The sequence below is a fragment of the Pholcus phalangioides genome, unplaced genomic scaffold (genome assembly GCF_987345545.1).
Source record: "Pholcus phalangioides strain wild (caught in Gottingen) unplaced genomic scaffold, Ppha-v1.0 ptg000004l_1, whole genome shotgun sequence".
Classification (NCBI taxonomy): domain Eukaryota; kingdom Metazoa; phylum Arthropoda; class Arachnida; order Araneae; family Pholcidae; genus Pholcus; species Pholcus phalangioides.
In genome coordinates this window covers 27,723,247-27,739,462 of record NW_028301597.1, presented here as the reverse complement: position 1 = coordinate 27,739,462, position 16,216 = coordinate 27,723,247, and the positions used below count along the sequence as shown (strand labels likewise).

Sequence of the window (16,216 nt, the reverse complement as noted above, 5' to 3'; positions counted from 1 at the left end):
TTTTGGAAGAAAAAAGTTGCTGGCTTTAAACTTCGGACATATTTATTCAAATAGGGCTTAAGTAGGTAAAGGTTATCTTCGGAAATATGCGAAAAAGTAGAAGAAATCGTTTAACTGGCAAATTTTTATGTATTGAAAATGCTTGTGTGGGTTTACTCTTTAAGCGGCAGTGACGCGATATCTTGCCTCGATAAAAGCCTCTTATTTTAGCATTGACAAGCCGAGATATTTTGTAAAGTTGATTTCTCAATGGAAAACTTTTTCCCTCCTAAACCCCTTAGTTTGCACCTCCTGAAAATCGGGACAGAGCCTGCTTCATTAAAAAAGATATGATGTTTTAGGGGTTTAGTGATTTATAATTGCCGCTAAAAGGGTTAATTGAATTATGTTAATTTTTTTTATTATTGTTGATCATTGTTGATATTGATGCCAGAAGTAATTACTGGATCTAGAAAATGGATATCATTTTATTCGTACCGAATTATTTGTTTTAAGTATCGAACCAAAAACGCCCTTTATATGTGACGGATTAAAAAAATACAACAAATAAATTGATTATAAGATAATAATTGTGTGAGGAAGGGATTCACTCGATATGGTTTTGAATCAACAAAATTACAGGAAAATGATCTAAAAGGAAAATCACACCGAAATATCTGCTTACTTACGGACTGCTTCTGAATCATCCAAGGTGAATCCAGTAAATACGATACGATATCCATGAAAACCTGATTCAGAAAAATATTATCTCGGTCAAGAAAGTGAAATTATTTAAATCTTTCTTTCACACACACACCCAAAAAGCTGTATTTATATACAGTAAATGTCCATTATAACGGCAATCCCCAATGAGAAGTTAAATTGTTGTTAATAACGAATTATCGTTATAAACGAATTTTCCCGTTGCGTTTCTCCGTAAGTGTTTTCCCGCCTTTTCATGACGGTTTTTTTGAAAAATATTATAAGCGGGATCGCGGCTGTAGATAAATTTACCTTCTGTCTCCAGTTTTGGAAGATTCCAAGGAAGTGGAGAGAGAGGGAGAGAAAGAATTTTTCAAGGGAATTCAAAACGTTTGCCAAACAAGAGGTCCCGTCCCACTTGACCAACGAACCCATCTACAGATATAATTATCTGTTATCCAATCTCCTATATAGATAAGAAGAATATAAGATACAGCAAGTGGCCTTCTTATACATGGGAAGATACTCACCACTTATGAATAAAGTGTGAAGAGATATTTAAAAAAAGCCACCATTTCCAGTCCAGTTTATGCATAATTCGCAAAAGATATATAGGGAGAGAACGACATGCTTTTCGAGAATTGTCGTTGCCGTTACAGCAAATGTGCTCCGATTTTCAATCATTAATAACTAGTGAAAAGCGAATATTATTTTTGTATCTATACTATAAGCAGTCTTTGACAATCATTAGTAATACCGAGATTCTCATTACAAGCCGTACTCGTTATAACTGACTTTTACTGCAGTTTTAAGTTTGACTGCGGTGATATTTAATTCACTCAAAAAATAATCATTAAAAAATATGAACAAAAATGAGTTTGGAAACTGAGCAAAAACTTTAATTTCAAATCTGTGAGACTAGCCTGTTAATAGAGGAAAATATTAAGTGACATTAAGTTCTTTACCGAATAATCAATGAAATTATCATTAATTATTACATACTTGAGAAGTATTTTTGACGCTCTCTGCTTCCAGTTTGTTTTGTGTCCGTTCGTATTCGTGCAGACCTTCCAGTAAATCAACAACGGGTTCACCTTCGGCAATGTGGAAACGATTTCTCACGTTTTGCAAGTATATTCGCAGCTTTTCCATCAGAGTACTGACATCAGTTATCACGTAACCCATTCTCAGGCTCTCGAACTGTAATAATAATACAGTAAATATTTTTTCATGAGAAATTTCCTTCTCTTTTTTTCATGCCACACACAATAATACTTCTCTTCTCATATACAAAGTAGTTTTAAAAGCAAAACTTACCTTCTCTTGTATGAAGATAAGTTGTTTCGAGAGGCACCTTGAAAAATCCGGTTCACCCCAGACTCCTCCAAACCCTTTTTTAAGCGTACAGTGCCTTCGTACTTCACCTATTCGAAAAGTGCTCTTTTATTTTGTTATGAAAAGGAAGAGGAATATCAAAACAATTCTATCGACTATATATTATAGTTCCATTTCTTTAAAAGGTAGTAAATTGCCAACGAAGATATTAAACAGCAAGGAAACTAAAGGAAAAATTATACAGATATTTAAGTCCCTTTATCCTATACTTGAAATATTTTTCATCAACGAATCCAGCAGTTAATTAATATTAAATGATTTATACGTTTTGCAAACATATTTCAAGATTCAGATGAGCATTTCTGAGTAATTTATACAGCCAAGTTATTCAAAATGGCCACGACGTGAGAAGATGAACGTACTGTCATACATGGTAAAAATATTCATGTGACTTATGTGTTGATTTACTCACCTACATACCCTTTTGGGCAAGGCTTTATATCTTCGGTGTTGGCCGCTGTGTCTCCCCATTTTATTTCCATAAATCTCTGCGATAAACAGACAGCGACGTTTCCTAAAGTTTAGAAATAAATGCCGTTGAGCTCAATGTTCATTGCTATTCACGTTTCTGAAATTTCAGTCTCGCATGGATATTCGTGCGGAATTTAGAAAATTGCTTTGAAGTAGGAATGTTAAGTAATTTCAGTAATCAATTTTCTTATCCAATTCGTTATCAATGTTCGAAAACACAGAAAAGATAGATAGAGAGAGAGAGAGAGAGAGAATGATAAAATATAACATATATGTCCTGACTCTGATTCATCACCACCGAAACGGCTGAAGCTATACATATGAAATTTGGACAGTAATTTTATTTCATGATGTAAAGACTCGCTAAGAAAAGGTTTTCCAAAATTCGACCCCCAAGGGGGGGGGGGTTCATAAAGGGAGGTTCAAAGGTTATATAGAGAAATCATGCCAACTCGAAACGGCTGGAGCTATATTTATGAAATTTGGTCAGTAGTTTAATTTCACGATATGAAGATTTACCAAGAAGGAATTTTTCAAGATTCGACCTCTATGAGGGTCATAAGGAGATTCAAGTTTATACAGTATAGAGAAATAATGCAGAGCCGAAATCACTGAAGCTATAAATGTGAAATTTGGTTAGTAATTTTGTTCCATGATTTCATGAGTTCCTACGAAAGAGTATGTCGAAATTCGGCCTCTAAAGCGATCATGATGTGTGGCTCAAAGGTTTTATACGGGGTAATCATCGCTGAGCTGAAATCGCTGAAGCTATAAATATGAAATTTGGTCAGTAATTTTGCAACGTAAAAATTCACTAACGAGGGACTTTTCTAAATTTATACTGTAAAGGGGTCCTAGGGAAAGGGAGTTCAAAAGTTACATGGGCAATCATTGCTGAGCCCAAACAACTGGAAGCTATAAATATGAAATTCAGTTAGTACTATATTTTATAATATAGACACTCGTAAAGAAGAAATTTCTCGAAATGCATCCCCCAAGGAGTCATGAGGTATTCAAATGTTACTTGACGTAATCACCTCAAAGCAAGTTTCAAATTATCAAAGCCACAGGTAACAGCTAGTTTTCTATAAAAGTCTATACACTAAATATCACATATAATTTATTTGAAAAATTTCCATGACACAGTTTCGAACTGAAAAATCAGGATTCGTCATTGCATTGGGCAATTGTAATGGTAGAAAGAGGATTTTTCGAAGTACTTCTTTTAAAAATTCCAGTAATTACAAATATGTCACTCACCTGCAGCAGTAAGAACAGTAATGAGGCTATCCCTCCTGGATGCCCCAGCAGTGCTGGTGATGATGCAGGTGTAGGTCGCAGATGCCCTCGCGTTGCCCACAAGCAATCGGCTGCCAGCTGGAAACAGATCTTCAATCAGCTCTGGTTCCGTCGACGGATTCAAGATCCTACCATTCTTTAGCCAATTATAACCGAAACTTCCGAACTGATCTTCTTCGGACAGGCAAGTGACAACGAAAGAGGAACCTTGAATAACTGTAGCGGTTAGTGGTATAACCGTTGGCTTCGGTACAGCTACCACAGTCACGTGGATGCTCTTGTTCTGAACGGTGCCCCAGTCGGTGATTTGGCAAACAAACTCGCCTGAAAAAATTGAGTTCTCTTTTTTTTTAGTCAACCATTTCTATTGGGAGACTGCATAATGTAATAGGTGTGCAGAGTCACCAGACAGTTCTTACCCAGGGTTTTTTCTTCTCAACCATTGGTCATAGACCAACATATTCCGATTGCAAAAATGTCGTAAATGAAGTAAGTACGTATTCCCCTAATGTGGTACTTTGACATACATTAATTAATTTTTGAAAAAAATTACAAAATTTTAACTTATCTTCATTGGGAGTTGGAACTGGCAGATGACTTGATGTTATGGTGTCCTTGTCGCTCTTCGTGTAGAACATCCCCGCCAAGCTGAGAGTCATGATGGAAGAACTTGATGGAAGGTAAGAAGCTATTACAGTGCTTTAGAAGTGATAGAAGCTTTACACTACTATTCATAGTGAAGGGAGAGTTACACAGACGAAGCGTTCCTCATCGTTTACATTGGATGAGAGCAGGTGTCAGGGAGATACGATCTAAGTGTTCAAAATTTTCAACGGGATGGGTAGGATGGACCATGAATTATTAATACGCAGTCAATCAACTGATTTTACAGGAGACACTAGTATCGATTTGTAAGGGGATAATTCTAGGTTTTGGTGTCACGAGGAATTTTTCTTTAATAGGGTTGTTTATAAATGGAATACCTTATCTCCGGGGGATCGTGCATTCTAACACGATTGACACGTTTATAAAGAATCACGATAACACAGTGGGATAAATCGTGAAGCTGTCCATAATTAGAATAAGACGACCATAAATAATTTTATGGGCATTGTGTAATATTTTATCATGTACATATATTTTTTTGTTTTTATAATTGTATTTTTAATTCGATTGCTGTATTTTAGAAATATATGTCAGCAATATACATATTTGTTATGGACATCTTTTTCGCAGCCACCTCGTTGGACATTTTGCCTGTTGGGGCCTAGTATTTGTATTAAATGTTTTTTTTATATGCTTGGAAGTCAGCGTTTTAGCTTTCATCACGGTGTCGTTCAACTGTCGTCAATTGTCGTGCAATGAATGGCCGGTGATAATGTAATTCAGCGATAATGAAAATATTTACCAAATTTAAAATATTATTGTTGGGATTTTATATTACCTACAACCAACGGATGAGAAGAAAAAGCATGGGTAAGTACTTTCTGGACACTCTTTACATAGTAGATACATACATGCATAGTTGGTGTCCCACAAATTCGTAAATAGTTTAAAAATCCATAAAAAAATTGAAGAAATCGGTATATTTGAATACGGTTTGCGAAACAGTTATTTTTCACGAAGCTCAAATTTCTTTTGATGGAGGGCGCTGCATGAAAGCGAATTACTTGAAATATGCAAATCAGGGTCCTATAAAGTGTGTACGATTAACAGTTAATTATTTTTATTTAATTTTCCTGCTAATGGCGCTTACATAGGGTTTTTATTCTGTTGTTGACATTGTGAAGAATAAAGGACTACTATTGCTGGACTTGTTTTCATTTAGTCATGAATCAAGGCTTTACGAACGTTTCGGACATAGAATAGATTGCAGAAAGTATTTGTGAAGGAATTCTGTAATATGCTTTCATGCAGCAATCTCTATCGAAAAAAAAGAAACATAAATTATTTTTCTCCACCAAAAAATATCCTTTATTCCCTTTCGCCCGAATAACTTTTCTGAAAACGCATCGAAGTATACCAATTCCTTAAGTTTTTATGAATTTTTAATTTATTTACGAATTCGTCGAACACGCTGTGCTATAGATTCTTTGGCGAGGGAAAAATTCAAAAATGGTTTGAAGGAAAAATATGAATAAAATAATTATTTTCGGATTATAACTGTGATTCTGGATACCAGTAAATTATTTACAATTCTCGTCCCCGTTCAACAAATATTGCGTGTGTATTGCCAGCGTGAAAATATCGTTTTAATGCAAGGTCCCAGCATGGGGCATCAGACGTGATAACCCATTTAGATATCCCGCGGTAGCACATGATTAGCCATTCTCACGTTTAAATGTCATTTACGCTGTAATCACTGAATTCACTGGTTCCGGGGAGAACATTGAATTTTCGATAAATTCATGATATTCGGATGACTTGTTTCATTGTTGAATCATCGAAAAGCGCTCATCATATTCATCATTTTCCAATTTCCCATTCACAAATATTGGAACAAATTCAATATGCTGGGGATTACGTTTGAATGAGGATCTTCATTATTATTTATGGACGGGGTTCAAAAAGATTGTAACAATCGCGAAAAATCACTATTTAACATTCGAGTTAAAATAAGATGTGAATAAATTTTGGTAAACTACACGCACACACATAGTTTACATACACATACATATAACATACATTTAGAATGTATGTTATATGTATATTGAAAATTGAAAATCTCAAAAATTTCAGAATGAAAAGAAACTAAAAAAATCTCCAAGCATTTTGGTAAGTTCGATAAATTGCTCAAAATCGATCACTTTTTCAGGCAATTATGCATAGTACCCAAGCATAGTTGGTAAATTCAATAACCATTAAAAACATTATCACATATACCGGTGATTATGCAGAGTACCCAAGCGTCGCATTGTTGACAAACATGATTAATCGTACTATGTGATATAATATACATGATAATTCATACATGTATTGTATCATTATATCGGGGTACAATCGTAAAATTTGTTGCCACTATATCGAGGTAGGTCCGATTATATTTATCACACACACCAGACTCATTTGGAATTTTTTCATATAAATCAAATTTACTAATAACACTTGGGTACTATGCATAATCGTAGATCAATACTATAAATTTCAAGTATTTATGAGATTTGCCAAGGAGAGCTGCTTGGATATTATGCATATCTGTCGGTAAAAATAATACATTTATCAAACTTACCAAAACGATTGCTAAGTATGCGTAATAAACAGTATTCATAATAAACGGTTACTATGCATAATAAACGGTTACTATGCGTAATAAACGGTTACTATGCATAATAAACGGTTACTATGCATAATAATCAATTTTTCACACTTTCCGTAACATATATAATGAAAATTTTGAATTTCATCAGATTTTTAAAGATTCCATTTCGAACCTGTATCTTGAACACTGGCTTTCTTGAACCCAAGAAGAGATGTATATTGATCCTTTGAATTCCTAGGCAAAGTCGTCGTCCATAAATTTCTGTATTTTGTCGCTACATCGACCACGGCGCCATCTTTGAACCATCTGACTTCCATCGCACTCGATCCTTGTGCTATGCAGGCCAGGCTCAGTTCCGCACCTTCGACAACGGGCATCTTCTCAGATGGTTCTATACCTTGGATGCTCAGAGCTGAATGGATGAAACGATACATTGTATTGTAAATTATTTCATTCCTGTGAAATTCACAAACCATATTAGAAGGGACGAGGCTGATTTTTGTTTTGAAATTTACCTGGTTCCCATTCGAAGCGTATGTAGTTCTTGTCAACCGCATACCTTCCAACGCGACCCCTTTTGAGACTCTCTTCAAAAACGGCTTTAGCCTGATGACTGTCTTCTTTCTCTCCGAAAAAATGGAACTGCACAACAGCACCGGGCCTGACAAAAGAAAAAGACCGTGTTGGAATTAACTGCACCTCCGTTCGGATGATCTCCGCTATACAGGGTGTCCTGTAAGTGCCAGCACGGCCTTTATCTCACCAACCGTCCGTCGTAGAGGTATGATTCCAATTTAAAAGATGTTCAAAATGCGTTGAAAAATTACCCTGCACCAGTTTTCAGAATGAAAATACAGTGTGCAACGAATTTTTATGCGGTCCCCGTGTGTTCAAAAACCAAATTAGAAAGTTGTTGCCCAGTCTCTCTTAATGCAAACAAAAAAAAGTAATGTTTCTAAATGCATTATTCATTGATATATTCGAATTCGAAAAACGGGGGAAATTCGGGCACGAACAGCGTTAAATGCGGGTGGTACGGGTTTTCCGCATTTAACGCTGTTTTTTTCGATTTGGAATATCTAAATGAATATTCTGCTTAGAAAGATGACATTTTTTGGCATTAGGGGAGACAGGGCAACAACTTTTTAATTGAAGGTGAGAGCACGGGGGAACCGTATAAAAATTTAGATTATTTATTTTGTTACACACTGTATCTCAAAACTGGTGCAGGGTGATATTTGAACTCATGTTGAACATTTTTGAAACTGGAATCATACCACTACGACGGACGAACTTGATAAGGATCAAGTCCGTGCTAGCACTCACGGGACACCCTGTATGAAACGGATACTTTACACTTTGAAACGGATACTTTCCATTAAGCATAGTGGGATGGTAAATCCAACGGACTTTTTGTAACGATTAAATTATCCTTATTAGTAATCGGTAATTAATCATGACATAATAACAGCGAAATCTTAATTGTAAGTAACTTTAATTGTTAAGTAACGATTAACGATGTCACGCGGGGGCAGTGGGATCTTGTGTGAATCAGTGTAAAGATAATTTTTATAGTGTGACCTTTGCCGCTCCCTTACGGGGGGATCATCACTCCTGTACCCCCCCAGTCTCACGGCATTCACGGTTGGGGGACGATCCTTTAAATTCCTCCGATTAATAGTGCTATAGTGGTAGTACAGCGGTAGAACGACACAAAAAAAATTGCATTATAACATGGTAATATACGATCAGTTAATAGTTAATGAATTACGATTAATAATTAACAAGTGTAAGAAACGAATAAGTTCATGCTGGTTAATTGTTTGATTCATCAAAAACGGGTTTTACTTTTTGGAGTAAATTAATTAATTAATTATAGTTGCTAATTAATTCACTAGTTATTTATTAAATTATAATTATTAAATAATTATAACTAGCGGATTCTTAATTATATTGTAGTGAAATACATAAATTTTAAAGGGATATAATGAATTACACTTTAGTTTGTATGATATCCACTATAATACGGATATTCTTTGCACTTTAAATATCAGAGTAAAGAATCCGTTTTAAAGTGCAAACTATTCGAATATTATATTTCCATGTAACAAGTGCATTTAATATTACCCGAAAAAGACCAAGCTGTTACATTGTATGCAGGAAGAACCAAATAATGAAACATGTCATTCAATATAAAAATATATGGGAATATATGCAGGGTGCATAGGTAACAGGGTGTACGGAATTTTACTGGCGAACCGATAGTATTTAATAATTCAAGAAAGTAATAATTTAACAACTGATAAAAGCCTTTAGTAATTTTAAGATCCCTGATTGATTCATTATCCTCCTTAGCCAACCTGTCAGACACCACTGAATCTGATAGAACCACTCTGGCATAACAATTTAAAATGAAGAAATTTTATAAGATTGTTTCAGTCTAAATGTTTCTTTTTCCGTAAAAGTCTTTTCCTGGGGTAAAATTTCTTATTTTTACCATCCTTTTCACCAGATTACTTGATCTCTCGGAAAAAAAGTAGGTCTTGATGAACGATCTTACATTCTTTCGATGAACAACAGTGAGTATTACATTCTCGCGTGACTTGAACAACTTCTTTTCCGACTATGATGAAGTCACCATACAGATGTAGAAAGAAAAGAAATTGTTAGGAAATGATTTCGTAAATGGAAAAGTGAAATTCAAGAAAGTAAGAGTGTCACCGTTACTACAGAAAATATTGAACATTTCAGTGATTGTACATCACCTTGTTTGACACAAATGAAAGCTGAAAACAGCAATAGGACATAGTTTATGAGGACTCGAGGACATTCCCTGAGAAATTCCTCGAAATGCAATCTCTTACGTGGACGAAATACGATCCTGGGATTGGTATATGAATTGTTTCCATCCGAGATGAAGGAACAAAAATGTAGAAATTCCTCTACAAATATATCTTCTTCTCATATCCAGCAGTTATTTTAGTCACAATTTTCGTTTTCTTTCAGCAGAAAAAAAAATCAAATTACATGTTTTTTCATCAAATTACGGAATATTTTAGGCTTTTTTGTCTTTTTGGAAATACCATAAATTCACAGTGAGTTTCGTCAGATTGTGAAACTACTGAGATATTTGAGAATGCAGACTTATGTGGTTTTCATTTAAAAATCATTTATCACATTTACCAATTCAGTAAGGATTATACATAAGATGATTGTGTATAATCCAGTGGGGATTATACATAATCACCAGTAAATATAATAAATTTGCAGTATGCGAACAAAATTTACTTAACTTGCCAAATCGACCATCAGAAGATTTATCCCATTTACCGAATTAATCACATATTGACCTTTCACCGAACGAATCAATATTACATTGATTTTGTTAATTTTTTACTTTTATTGCTCCTTCTGATCTTTTAGTGTAGACATAGCGTTCAAAAAAATCATGATGAACCAAAAAGTTCATCCATGCATGTTATGACCATATTATATAGCCACTTTGTTGGGAGTCTGAGTGTCTGTGAGTCATCGTCATTGCCATTTTCAAACAGGATATCGTCTTCAGTTCCGTCCATCGCATTGCTGTTGCAACACTTTGCCTGTTGTGCCTTGTATTTGCATTTAAAAAAAAATAATTCCCGTATGTTTTCTCTACTTGCCTATGCCCACAGAAACAACATTAATAAAAAACAATTTTTGCTTAAAATTAGATACAAATACATGGCTACAACAGGCAAAATGCTTTACGAGATGGATAAGAAAAAGATGGCTATGACAAATATGGATGTCATATATTTCTAAAATATAGAAACCCAATTAAAAATGCGGTCACAAAATCTTTAAAAAAAAATAAGAAGTAGGATAAAACTTCAATAAGTGAATACCGTGGTTCCTTTGAAACCGTGCATTATTCCGGTCTACCTCCATGGGAAGTGAGTATGTGTACATAACAGTCAGACTGCGTATTTAGTGTTGTGCGCGAATTGTTTTTCACTGCCGTTTATTTTTCAAAACTATGAAGTGAATATCACTGAGTAAAACTGCTCAAAAAATATTTATTTTCCGTAGCGTTTAGCAAAATGAACATAACATTCTCTAAATGAAAACACTAAACATTTCTAATCTTTTTCCTGTCCACTTTTTCACATAAAACATACAGAAAGAGCGTTTGTAGTTAAAATTTATGATAAATGGATTCGATATAGATTTATGATTATAAACTTTAGTTTAATAGAATTAATTGATAAAATTATATATAGATTTTCAGACACTCAGACAAATTCAAAAACAATATGACACATGCAACATCATATTTTATGTATAATTCAGCTGAAAAGCTTTTAATCATTTAATATTAAATGATTTTTTTTCAAACGATTATTATAAATTCCTATTCCCATAACTACTTAGAATATATCAACAGGAAGCGTTTAGAAACTCATTTATGTTTTAGCAAAAAGTAAACTAAAATAAAATAAAACCAAAAATTTTTAAATTTTCTAGCTCCAATATGAAAAAAACACAAAATAATACTTTTGCAGAGCCGATGTTTCCTAATTGCTCCACTTTCTGCTAAAATGTATACTTATAACCTATACTATATATAACCTACACGTCTTTTATTATTACTCCGATCCTTTTTAACCTTGCGAATTCTTTCTTCCATTAACATTTGGCCATTAGTTTCTAGATTGCATTTGCATCTTCATTCCAAACTGTTTTCATCGATTTTTTTTAAAATTACCATTTCAATATTGCTCCAGAAAAATAAACAAATAACTATGGATGTGTTATATAACTATTAGATAAGAACTGTAACTATAGATAAGGACTATAAATATCGTATATACTCGTGTATAAACTAAGTCGTATATAAGTCGACCTCCGCACCGCCCCGCTTCAGGACCATCAAAATCGCAATAAATTGAAAACCCATGTATAAGCCGACCCCAAAAATCCTTGCATTTTAGAGAAATGTTTTCTTTATGTTTTCATGAAAAATGAACAGTTTGAGGAAATTTACAATAGAAATTGATTCAAACTTTTTAATCCGTTTCTTCTGAGTCTTCAAGCTCATCGTAATCCATCAGATCATTATAGGGGGGTACGGTATCTTCGTTTTTATCCTCATCTGGGCTGTCATCGCCATTGCTACTTTCAAACAGGATATTATCTTCAGTTCCGTCCATCGCATTGCTGTAGCAGCACTTTTTGAAGGATCGGCAGAAACGGAATTCCACGCCTCATGTACCCATTGGCACACTAGTCGAATGTGAGGTTTCCTCAAGGCCCCACTTTTTGTGGTTTTTTAATCATCGGAACTCATCCATTCGATCCACATATTCCTCAAATAGTTTTTGACAGGCTTGTCGATGCTCACATCTAAAGGTTTTACAATCGACGTTAGCCAGCACCTCCTAGAGATAGAAAGCCTTCGGACGCGTTGCCATAAACGTCATTCAGACTACCTAGCAAGTTTGCCACATTTTGAAATTTGAAACACAATCCTATTGCGTTTCTTTGTATTTTGGCGTAGAATCTTCCTGATTGGCTCACAAATACCACATAGTGATTGGATGTGGGGCATAGAAAAATCGCCAATTCTGAGCGTGATCATTTCTTTTCCTCACAACGATGGTACTGGCACGAGCAGGGAATTTTTTCCCTGAATATTCTGAGGGAAAATGGACTACACACTGACGTCACAAGCAGACTGCGGAGACTATCTATCTCTAGGAGGTGCTGCGTTAGCCCACCTGGTATCAAAGCCAATGATGTTTTTGATTTCATTGCCTCGGCTTTGACATCGTCGGTTGTGTGGGGGTTTGAACATATCCCATACCAATAATGCCGGTTTCTAGAACACTGCAACAAAAATGACTATTGATTGCGGGGATTGGTATTTTCTCATCAAAAACTGACCCGAATCAAGCCGACCGGTACAAATTTCCTTCCAAAGGTGTCTGTCGTGAAGGAATTCATGATATCAGAAGGTAAGCTGTTGCATGCATTTACAACTCTATTAGAGAGAGGGCCAATAATTATCTTTGAACTGAAACTGGTGTCTCCGAGTCAGAGCATTTTAATGGCAACCGGATCAATATTTCATGATTGATCATATTGATCACATTGAAAATTGTAAATGCTTAGATCAAATCTCCAGGACACTTACGTAGTTCCAAAGGAAACATGATACATGAAAAATATTCCACCCATTGCTCTGGAAGAATAAACTTAAATAACTGTTGTTATAATGCATTACCGATAAGGATGTCATCCATCTAAGTATGGATATCTTCTCGATTAATCTCACCTAGCTTATCAGATTTCCATCCAAAGCTGTCTGTCGTGATGAAACTCACGACATCAGAAGCTAAGCTACTCCATGCATTTACAACTATATTCGAAAAAAAAAATACTCCCTGCGACACAACAACCTAGAATTATCCCTGAGTAATCAAAACCGGTCCCCGAGTCGTAGCATTTTAATGATGTGGCCGTGATGACAATGTTTCATTTATTTATTCATACAATATTGTTGTCCCTGGGGCCTGTTCATGACCTATCATATTGATTCCACCGTATATTTTAAACACTTCGATCATATCTCCTACGTTGCTGCAAAAAAAACATGATGCATGCAAAATTTTGTGTAAATTTGATATTTTTTGTAAAAAGTAAATTTGGGAAGAGTAAGAAGAAACTTAAGTGTATCGAAAACACACGCATACAAACACATTTTTATGATGTTTTCATACATATGTATGATTGTGTACTAAAATTAATCGCTATAATTGCACAGATGTTTTCGGGAAAAAAATCCAAAAAAAAATCTAATCTCGCACAGTGTAAGATCATATTTGACATATCATTTAGCGGAGCACATTTTTATGATTTAATACAAATTTCTGTTCTCAAACATATTACTCTAAACTTCCATTCCAATAACCAGAATATATTGGCTCAGGAAGTGTTTAAAAATTCCTTTGGAGTTCAACTAAAAAATTAAAACTAAAACCGTAAAGATGTACATTTTTCCAGCTTCAATGTAAAAAAAAAAAAGCAATACTTTTTTTTCAGAGCCGATGTTTCCTAATTGTTCCAGTTTTTCTGCTAAAATATTCTACATTCCTTTTATTATTACTATTATTCCGATCCTTTTTAGCCTTGCTAATGCTTTCTTTCCATTAACCTTTGGCCATTAGTTTAGAGATTACATTCGTATCTTCATTCCAAACTTTCCTCATCGAATTTTTTTTTTCTTTTATATATTACTATTTTTCCTATTGCTCTCGGAGCTATTGTCTTTGAAAGATCGATCTGTTTTATCTGGTATCGTTACGCCCGAGCGCATCATTTAATGCGATACCTAATTATCCGATGCACTCCTCATTTTTTCAAGTCTTTGTGTCTTTCTATCGTCTCTTTATTTTTATTTCAAGCTATATATATATATATGGTTAATCGATCGAATCGAGTCCCGATTACAGAAGAAAAGAAAAAGGAGAGAATATTTTCACGGTTAAAGAGATCTTTTTCTTTTATTTTCTTATAGCCATAGACATAGGTTTGTGATCCAATTTGAATGTAGTCTCTCGATGTTATTGATTCAGATCCTGATGAGAAGATGGATTTTTCTGCAATCGTTATCTTTTCTTTTTTTATGCGTTTGGTGAATGATGAATCGCCTTCGGAAATGTATTTTGGATATTTTGTCGTTAATATTAATTTTTGATACACAGTATTAATGAATTGAATAAAAGAAGAAAAGTAGGTTACTCCCTAGTAGTTATATAAAAAAGTTACCTATATTTGCAATTTTAGTAAATACAACAATTGAGACAATCGTGCAGATAAAAATGGTCTAACCAAACTTATAAAGAAACGTGTCCCGTAAAATATGATCTTGAATGATAAATATGGTCACCTAGAGTCACACTGCTCAGTGGTCCGTCGAAATGTTTCTGAAATTTTACTGGTCCTTGGGTACAAAAAGTTTGAGAAGCGCTGCTCTAGTAACATTCTAAGATACTTTTTTCATGCAAATAAGATATTTAAAAACTTACTGGAAGTTCAATACTGTCAAATTTTCAGCTTTATACAATCTCGGCTGGAAAAGTTGCAACAACTAAAAATATATGCAAATAGTTTATTCAAAGTTGGTGATATACTTGAGTTTCATATCTGCAATTAACAAATGTATGGCGGAAATAAAAGCAAATTTTATGAATAGTTCAATAGAAACCGTACATGGATATCTTATGGGTAAATTTACGCACTTCATGCAAGTAGAACGCGTATCGATATAATATATTACAGTCGAATCCCACTTTAACGAATACCGTTATAGCTAAAATCTCGTTTCAACGAACACTTTTATAATCGTCCAGATAAGTTTACATAGGAACAATGAAAAAACCCAGAATCCCTTTATAACGAAATTTCATTATAACAAAGCAATTTCTCCGGTCTCCTGGAGTTAGTTATAACGGGATTCGACTGTATACCGTATGTATGTACTACAACTTCCAAAAAGTTCCGAGACTTATTTTATTACGGAAGAATGAATACAGATTGAACATTTATATTTGGTGTTTTCTCCGAAGTAACTACCCTGTGCCATTATGCGTTTTACCATTGTCCGAATTTACAAAGATGTAAATTCGGATCGCAAGCCTCCAGTGGCTTCATCGGGGCGCACTGCATTTCTTTCTAACCCGCGAATCGTTGCCCCTTAAGCAAATTCTTTATCTGAGGGAAAAATGAAAAAGTCACATGGGGCAAGATCAGGGAAATAAACTAGTTGCAGAAGTATCGGGATGCGAAGTTTTTACAGGTAATCTGATACTCCCCCACCCAGGAGGGAGCTGTGATCTGGCGCATTATCGTAATGGACTACGTCGTACCTACGACCTGGCCTTCGAAAGATCTGGTCGCTTGATTCCACCGAATCACGTTCGACCACTCACAGGTCTCCGCTGATGTCAGATTTGCCTGTCAACATATTACACTCCAATACTTCAACAACCGGTTTATTCTTCCATATGACTTTTTCCTTGGATAAATAATTTTTTCAGGGGGCAATGATTCTCAGGTTACAAAGAAGTG

General features: G+C 34.8%; 1 protein-coding gene across 2 annotated transcripts in view; it reads right to left on the bottom strand.

Moving 5' to 3' along the window:
* LOC149087027 (uncharacterized) overlaps nt 1–16,216 on the bottom strand; it is an 88,552-nt gene that overhangs the window by 22,119 nt on the left and 50,217 nt on the right. For both annotated transcript variants that reach the window (XM_089231245.1, XM_089231247.1), the window contains exons 6-13: nt 15,175–15,236; nt 7,621–7,766; nt 7,278–7,517; nt 3,808–4,170; nt 2,489–2,590; nt 1,999–2,105; nt 1,684–1,881; nt 669–728 (exon numbers count right to left, since the gene is read on the bottom strand). In XM_089231245.1, the coding sequence (XP_089087371.1) occupies nt 669–728; nt 1,684–1,881; nt 1,999–2,105; nt 2,489–2,590; nt 3,808–4,170; nt 7,278–7,517; nt 7,621–7,766; nt 15,175–15,236 (1,278 nt within the window). The remainder of the gene's footprint in view (nt 1–668; nt 729–1,683; nt 1,882–1,998; nt 2,106–2,488; nt 2,591–3,807; nt 4,171–7,277; nt 7,518–7,620; nt 7,767–15,174; nt 15,237–16,216) is intronic.